The sequence below is a fragment of the Cyanistes caeruleus genome, chromosome 4 (assembly GCF_971803275.1).
Source record: "Cyanistes caeruleus chromosome 4, bCyaCae1.hap1.1, whole genome shotgun sequence".
Lineage (NCBI taxonomy): Eukaryota > Metazoa > Chordata > Aves > Passeriformes > Paridae > Cyanistes > Cyanistes caeruleus.
Genome location: NC_141704.1, coordinates 35,074,568 through 35,083,591, shown reverse-complemented (window position 1 = coordinate 35,083,591; position 9,024 = coordinate 35,074,568). Strand labels below are relative to the sequence as shown.

At 45.2% G+C, this 9,024-nt stretch overlaps 1 protein-coding gene across 1 annotated transcript; it reads left to right on the top strand.

Annotated features, from left to right (window-relative positions):
- The first annotated feature begins 4,044 nt into the window (after positions 1-4,044).
- APOLD1 (apolipoprotein L domain containing 1) lies at positions 4,045-8,761 on the top strand. Its single transcript, XM_023929010.2, has 2 exons — positions 4,045-4,245; positions 6,357-8,761. The coding sequence occupies exons 1-2, from the start codon at positions 4,137-4,139 to the stop codon at positions 7,097-7,099; spliced, it is 852 nt and encodes a 283-aa protein (XP_023784778.2). The 5' UTR covers positions 4,045-4,136; the 3' UTR covers positions 7,100-8,761.
- The last annotated feature ends 263 nt before the right edge of the window (positions 8,762-9,024 follow it).

Genomic DNA, 9,024 nt, shown 5'->3' with positions numbered 1-9,024 from the left:
TCTAGAGGGAGCTTCAGAGTGTGAATAAACTGCGTGTGAGAGGGCTGAAATTAGGTGAGATACATCTCTATCTGAAGTTCAAGGTAATAGTTTTAACTTTTTCTGGACTTCTTTAGGCCTCCGTGTCTCTGTCATGTTTCTGTTGTGCCAGATGGGAGGGTTAGTCAATGTAATGACAGCCACTTTTGAGGTTCCTAGGCAACCTCAGCCAGAATTTGACAAGGCAGTCAAGATTTCAAAGACACTGACTTCTTGAAAGTTTCACAAAAATAAGTAGATTTTGTAGGTGAGAAGAATCCATACTCCTTTATTTCAAGAGAAATGTTGCCTTGTGGACTCAGCCATCAAGTCCATTGGAAAAGAGACAAAAGAAGCCAGGTTACCTAATTTCTGATTTGTACCAATCTAACAGGTTTCTTTACAGTTCTGGAAATATGTTAACAATTCTCTGTTTTCTATAGTCCTGGAGGGGATGGATAGCCAGACTTGCTCTGGTGTGGTGCTGCTGCTGCCACTGCTAAGATAGTGAACAGAGAAAAGTCCTCCAGCAGTTCTGGTCTCAGCAGAACCTGCGTGTGGCTGCGCTGAATTACATCAGCTGTGCCACATCCTGGAGGCTCATGGGCTGAGTGGGGAGCTGCTCCTTTGTGCATCAGATTCTAACACCACACAGCCTGCACTGAAACATGTAATTATAGCTGGAAAATGGCAGCGTAAGCTGGTCTGTTTAAATACATCACAGAAATTCATTCTCTGCATCCAAACAAATGCTTGATCTCTGCAAATGCTGCTAACAGTGTTTTGACAAGGCAACTCAGGATGGTATTTTTGTTACATGGATGTCGGCTCACAAAGCAGGCACAGTCAGTGTGCCTGACTAATTTTCCGCTTAAATGGAACTAACAAGAGGTGTTCTCATCCCATAGGCTTTCCTGTTCCCCCACCCACCCTGCTCTGCTTTCTTCAAACCCAGCTGAAGTCCCACATACACCAGTGACCAGAGCCCAGAGCAGCTTGTCGCATTCTGGAATGCTTAAAAAAAATTAATTTGGATCTACTGGTAAAGTAACTAAGAGCTGATGCAGCCCTTTGGCTCAAATTTGCTTTCTTTGTTTTAGTTTTGCTCAATTCTAGTTTCCACTGATTCTGAATTAATATTTTGCTGTGAAAAGTGAAGATTCGTCTTTGTTACAGTTGAAAAAGAAAATAACAGAAAAAGAGACAGCTTTTAGCTCCAGGGTCCAGTAATTAAGGTTGAAAGTAATAAGCATGGCAGAAATCTCCTGTTTAAAAGACAGTATATAAAGTGCAAATTTACTCAAATTTTCTCAGTTTTTTGATCAACACAATGTTAATAAAGGAAGTGTATATTTGAAACTCCAGCTTCAAATGTCACATATTTGCATTCAAAAGTTACATCGCAGTAGCTGCAAACAGCTTCAGATCAAAGACTTCTGCCATTTATCCCTTCTGCTGGAGAGACCGGGAGCATAAAGAGCAGCCCTTTCTGCCAAAATCCACTGAAAGGAAGAGAGCTGAGGCAATAAAACATCCTTCCTTCCCTTTTCTGGTCACCTGCTGCCACAGAGTGCCCTCAGGCATTTCAAGAGGATGTGGCTAGATGGGAAAGGGTGGAGCAGTATCATTTTTGTCCAGGGCCATTGTGGAACACCTGCCGTGCCCTTTCCACCATCAAGCCCCAGGTCATCAGCAAGGAGGCAGCAGCAGCAGCAGAGGGGTTGGGTGAAAGTGTACAGCAGGCAGCATGGTCAGGCCTCCACCAGCTTGCAGAACTGCCCAGTGAGGGTCAGATCTACCCACACACCTGGAGAGCCCCAGTAAGCTACTCCTACAGATTCACTCCAAGCAGGCTCCTGGAACCTAGTCGGTGACCCTGCAGACATACTTACACCTGGGCAAGGGCACTAATGGCACTAGAAGCCCTTCAGTTCTTGGCAGGTGCTGGGAGAAGGCACTTTTCTCCCATCCAGCTCCCATTCCCATCTGCTCACCTTTGCTGGAGCAAGTCTTTCTGATTATCAGTGGGAGAGAAGACCATCACTCTCACCAGAGAGATGTTTGTGGGAGCACCAGCAGGGACAAGCACAGATAGCAAAACACTGTGGTAGGGCCACTCCCTAGGAAACAATGTTTCTTTTTATAATACACATCTCTTTTCTAAAATCTGTCCTTTCTCATGTGAATTCCATGCTTTCTGGATATTCACCTTATTACAGTGGTAGATTATGGGGAAACATTCTCTTTAAATGGTGAAGGTGCCCACGGATGATTCCTGTGAGAAACCATCCTCGGATGAGACCAACATCTCATCTTGAGTGAAGTGTGGATCTTTCAGCGGGCATGAAAGTCTGTGAGGGAATAGTCTAAGAAAAATTAATTGTCTTCTGCACCCTAATCACGTCCTTGCCCACAGACTGAGCATTGCAGGGGTTTCTGGCAATATTTTGCAGTATATTGAAAGAGAACTGGGAAAGGAAGGAGAGCATCCAAAACTATGTCGTCATCTTAGGCTCATTCTAGACCCTTTTTTTCATTTTCTTTGTTATTTAACTTACCAAAACTCACTGTCCTAACAAAGACATATCTCCAGGCACAAATTCTAACACAGATGCAGTTACATGGAAAAAAAGTGCCCTATTCTGTTTGGGAGTGTGAGAAAAGAACTCTCTATCAACTGCACACCCCTGCCAAGGCAGATGGGCTCCAATTCAAGCCTACGCTTGCTAAAACAAAGGGAAGGGCTAAAGTACAGTTTCCTTCAGTGTCAAAGCTCACCTTCCTGTTAACATGCAGCATGTACAAATTGTAACAGACCAGGACTCCATCTTCAAAATGGTGTTTTATCTTTCCATGTCTGTTCCAGGCTGAAATAACTCTTCCATGCTATTTATTTTTTTCATTCATGTTTCATCTCCTGTAGGTCCACCCCTGAAAAAGCATTTGATATACTGTTTCACACCTATTTTAACATAATTGAATACTAAGTTGCCATTGAAATTAATAACCCTAGCCTTCTCCTCTCCCTGCTTGCTGCTTCTCAGTCTTGGCACTTTTTAAGGTCAGCTCCAGCAATTGTGTGGCTACACATCCCACAAATTCAACAGGAAAGCCTCACCACTCAGTGACAGCTAGATAGCTTTCAGATTAGCCAGGGGCAAAATCAGAGCTTCCCTGTCAACAAATAGTCCTGAAGAGTAAGAATCCACCTAACAAGAAAGTAGATGCCCCATCTTCAAGCACAAAAGAAATGTCCCCAGGACCACAGGCCCTGTGTCAATAAAGACACACGTCATTTTGGACTACCACTGAGTGCCATCAAAAGAGTTATTTTTCCTGGCCCCATCAAAAGAATCTTTCTTTGATTAAAACTGGCCCTGGCTCAGCATGGAAGGCAGTGCCAGGAGTGGCACTTAGGCTGTTCCTCCCCAACACCTTCATCACTTCCTCCCTCTGGCCACATCTGTATGGCAGAACTGCCAGGTAACAGCAGGCAGCAAAACAGGGGATGGAAATGATCCTTTCTTTCTGATTACTGATTGCTGGGCAGGCACTTCAGGAAAACAAGAGGGCTGTTTCTCAATCATTTTGGTGCCTACGCTTAAGAAACAGAGTAAAACCACAGGGTGATCACTCCTTTTGCAGTATGTCTTGAAGTACTGGGAAGGAGAAGGGATGGGAATTCAGAGCAATGATCTTGCTGTGGGGCTGCTTCCCTTTTATGGATTTTCCCCAAAGAGCTAGGATTTTAAAAGTACACTGGCCTTGAATGGAGGAGTTGGCTGGCTGATAGCTCCCCTGGCTCTAGATGTGTAGTGGAGGGAAACTTAAGTCATCAAGCAATTGGCAGCTCCAGCACAGAGTAAAGTCAGTTGCTATTTCAGGGAAAGGAAAGGCAACTGCTCCCTGCAGGGAATGTCTGCACTACCTCAGAGCCAGGAATAGGCTGCGATTTTTAAACTTTTTTTTCACCCTACAATTCAGGAAAAGCGAACACACAATGTTCATTCGCAGGGATCGTTTCCTGAACTTGATGTGTGCTCACTGTCCCACAGGTCACTTTCCAGTGTGTCACATCCTCCTGCACAAGGGAGAGCAGGAAATGGCAAACTCCCAGTATGAGGCAAAGCATTCCCATCGCAGCAATTGGTCCACAGGAGCTATATATTGGTCTCCTCCAGAAACAGATCAAAATTTGTCTTCTGGGAGAGTGGCTGGAAACTGAAGGTAAGTTTGAACCAGTAATTTTTGGAGTGTCTCTGAGTACTCTATTAGGAAAATGCTTGCAAGTTTTTGACTTATGTATACCTTTATTGTTGGGGAGATTTTTCTCTAAGAGCAGAGGTTGGATTTTTTTTTTTTTCCTTTGTACTGGCATTAATCAATAGCAAAAGATTTGCATCACTACATGGCCTATGCTCTATATTGAATGATTGTTCTCATAATTCAGTGAGAGTCGCTGTTATTACCTGAGACAGTTCTCAGCAACTAAATCTTCAGAACAAATTGTTAAGAGGCTTCAGGAGTTGACACATTTAATGATCATCACATTGATCTGTTAAGTTATTGATTATATGCTCATTGTTCATTTCAATGCTGGTATCCATTTAGATTAGTGTTAGTCCTTTTGCTTCCAGCTTTATTTCTAATTATAGTGTAAAAATAATAGGACACAGCCTCCAACTGAGAGAAGCAAAATTTACCAAGTGATTCAAATGATCCAATGACACCAAGACAAACTGGGGGCATTTCTGCAGGGCATGGGGAGCTTCTTAAAGGATCTGTGTGAGATGGATCAGGACAAGCCAGCAGAAGGGGGAAATATTGCAGTGAGAATTATTTATGAATACACTTCTGGATGGAAAGACAATTTATGGTACAAAGTTTTCTCCTCCTAAAACATGAGGATTCTACAGAATGAAGCCCCAAGAATCCTCATGGCACCTGCAGTTCCCACAGCACAGAAGGCTTAGAAGTGAAAAGGTGCCTGCAGCAATGAATAGTTTTATTCAGTTGGCTTAGTGGCAGGGTCTTTTTACTACAGAGACTCCTTTTGGCTGTAAGGGCATTATGGGCTCCAAACAGCTTCTCAGCCCTATGGCTGGACCTAGCTAGGTGCAGAGGCATCACAGCTGTGTGCACAATGCAGTGTTGTGAAGCACAGAAACATACAATCAGCTTCCACCATACAACCAGCTACATCACTCCTGTTGACTCTGTTTCCTCAGGTTCCCTGTAAGCAGGGTTAGGGTTGCTGGCTTCCTTTGTAAAGCATTTTGCAGCCCTAGGGAAACCTGAAAATGTTACTGGAACATTTTTTTCTGCCCTTGTGGCAAAGAACGGAGACAGCAAACAGAGATTGTATAGCACAGAAACACTGAAGATTCATCTTCTAGAAATGAAGGCTCTCCTGCTATCTTGCTGGGGGAGGTTTTCCACAGCCAGTAGTTTCCAAGCCTTTTCTATTCACAGGCCTCTGTATTTCCCCTGTTCTCCCATCCACAAGGGAGTGCACACTAAAAATGGGCCTGTTTTTCTGATGTGGTCTTCACGATTCTTTTAAACAAGGTTCGTGGGCCTCCCTGCCACTATAACTGGGTATTTATGACCACAGGTTGGACTAAGCACCACAGAACAATAGCTCCCACCTTTGCTCATACACTGACACCAGGTTACAATAGGAAAAAAAAAAAATGCTGAAGGGCATTGAGTTGCTGAAGCTTAAAAGGTATTAAGCTCCTCACCTCCTATATGGAAAATCCAGATATAGATTCCACTCTGCAGTTTCCCTCTTTCCTCCTTTAAAAGGAAATCACCGCTAAACAAAAACCTGGGATGGTGGCTTTCACCTCTCTGGAGTCTGACCTTTCTTGTGAAAGATGTCCCTCTATATTGCAGATCCTCTGAATCCCATCAGGGGGACAACAGATTAATTCTGGCAGCATTGCTCTTCTAGGCACTGAGCCACCTAATCTCAGGGGAATTTCTGTCCCCAGGGTTTGAAGAGACGTTTTGTGTCTTCACAAAGATAATAGTAACAGCACCTCTGACCCCAGCCCTCAGGATATTTTAGTCTTTGCAGGGATTAAAGGAAAACACCTTAAAGTTTCTCTGTCTGAAAGTTACAACGGACTACATAATTAAATGTACACATTCATACGGGTATGTGTGTGTACGTGAGTGTGCACGTGTGTGCAGATGGAAAACCTTTCTTGTAGCTGGGTGAAGCAACAAAAATTTGGCTGGATGCCATCCCTGAAATGGTGGTCCAGGATGAGCATGTCTCATGGGAGGTTTTTGACATAAATCCTAACCCAGACTTTTCTTTTCCTGGACAGAAGCCATGGAGAGGAACAGTGCTGCCTTTCCACCAACACCAGACCCCACGCACCACTTCCACGTAGCCCTGCTGGACCAGAGACGGAGGCTGCGTGGCCAAATCGCTCACCTTCACAAGGCAGCTCGTAAACTCAACAAGCTCCGCAAGAGGTCCCTGATTGCCAATGTCAGCGGGAGCACCCTGACCGCTGCAGGAGCAGTCACGGCCATCCTGGGGCTGTCCCTGAGCCCGGCAACGCTGGGAGCCTCTCTCCTGGCGTCGGCTGTGGGCCTGGGCCTGGCCACGGCTGGAGGGGCCGTCAGCGTCACTTCCGACCTCTCCTTAGTGCTCTGCAATTCCCGGGAGGTGAGGAAGGTGCAGGAAATTGCAATGACTTGTCGGAAACAGATGAGGGAAATACTCGGCTGCCTGGAGTTCCTTCGCCGGGGGCAGGGCCCAGGCGACCCCACGCTGCGCCAGTCAGAGAAGAGGGCATCCATCTCGCTCTACAACTCCGTCTGCTTCATGGTCTTCTGCGGCTCCCACAGCTTCCTCGTGCCAGAATACACAAAGGAGGTCACCAAAGTAAGCCAGGCTGTGCTGAAGGCCAAAATCCAGAAGCTGGCTGACAACCTCGAGACCTGCACCAGGGCAATGGATGAAGTCTGTGATCTTCTTGAGTCCAGAACACAGATTTCTCCCTGTACAAGGAGACTCAGCCTGGGTGCTAAAACCACTGCCGAAATTCTGAGACCATCCTGAAACAGTGTTTGGCCCTTATTAAAACTGGGTTTGGAGACATTACATTATTAACTGTAACCATTAGCACCGCTACCTGTGTATTACAGTTCACGGTGCTGATGCCATGAGGCAGACGTTCTGCACCCCCTGTTTCCCCAGCCATCTCCATTGCTCTGCTTCCCCAAGGCAGCAAAAAGAAGTAGGTCAGGAGGCTGATTAAATTCTTGATGCTGACTGAACTTGGTTTGTAAACAGCTTATGAATCTGTGTAAGGTACAGAGGCTGGAGTACCCTAAAAAAGCCAGCAGCTGCCAGCAGCAGATTTCCAGTAGAGAATCCCATTACCAAGGTACATCTGGAAAGGCTGTAGAAAGAAGCAGCTCCAGATATGACAGACTGTATGGATAGTTCACCATCGCAGGGTGAAAGAGCAGGGCCAGAATTTATCCCTTATGAAGAAACTTCTCCAGACTGAGAACTGTGATGTTTGTATTCTATTTATTTACATAGAATGATTTTAAGGTTATGATACTGTATTTAAGAGTGTATATATATACATACATATATAAAAAGGAAAGCTGTTGTTTTTTAGAGTAAAAGCAAGTCTGAAGCACGTGAGAGCAAGTTACCTGTTATTTTGCTGTGAGGGAGGGCAAATCCCTGTAGGAAAAGGAAAGCACGACCTGAATGCTGGCAGCTGTAAAATAGGTGAAACACAGTCAAACAGTGACAATAGATCTTAGAAGGCAAAAGAGAGAGAAGAAGAGTGACCCTGGGATCAGTCTGCCTCAGGGCACTGGTAGAAGGAAGCAGTTGTATCTCCTGCAGCAGGAAGGGAAGCATAGGTTGGTGTTACTGGTCCCAGCCGGAGCCCCACTGTGATGGGAGCACACCTGGGAGGCGGAGGTGCCACTCTCCATATAGTCAAGCAGCCTGTGAGACCCACAGTGCATCATCTGTGAGGAGGGAGGCAGCACCCCTGGAAAGCTACACATACTCCTAGCAATGCTTCCTAGGGAAGGCTTCATATTAGTGAAATATATGCGGGTACTAATACTCAGGAGGGGTAGAGAGGAGTAGGATGATTCAGTGGCAGAGCTCCTACCAAGCAGGAGCAAGGACTGGGAGCCTGTTTCAAGTGACTGTTCTGCTAAATATGCCCTCTGTGGTTTTGAGCCATCAGTACCTCAGTTTCCTGTCTAAAAACGGGGATAGCAGCACTTCCCTACCTCACAAGGATGTTTCTGGGATCATCTCACGGAGAAATGCCCAAGCATGGTGATGATGGGGATCATGTCAGTACCTGAAAGAGGTACAAGGAAGAGACCCTGAAACTAGCTTGAGGCGACTAGAAGAATTAACACAGAGGTAACTCCCTCCACAAGCATGCCCCAGTGGATAAGGGAAACTTCCCTGTGCAGGCACAAATCCAAATGATTGGGGAAATCTACTCTGAAATTCTGTAACACTGACCAAACTCTTAAGGAGGGCAACACTCCATTTCATAAAGCTTGAACCCTTGTCCTTTTTGTCTTTCCATGATATCAACATTTGTGTTAATATGTTGTAGGAAGAATAAAAGCTCTGGTTCCCCAGAGTGGGACTCAAATGCTTTTGATATCCCTGCCTGTTTGACAGAAATGAACAAGTACACTGCTGATTCGAATAAATGAATATGAAGCACTTTTGTGTCAGTGTCTCTCTGCACACCTGGAGGTGACGTGCTGTACATATTGTCCATCCTGTCACGTTATGCACCCTTTATGAAATAGCTGACATTATATCTGCATTAAAATTCATATGCTTGGGATGCTCTCACCCTGCCTCTGCCAAGGAAGACTGAGCTGTAACATGCAGCAGAGCTAGGAGCGTATTTGTTTAAAAGCCAAGTTTAAAAGCCGTGGAGTGACAATTTCTAAATCCAGTATAATATTCAGTATCCTGTA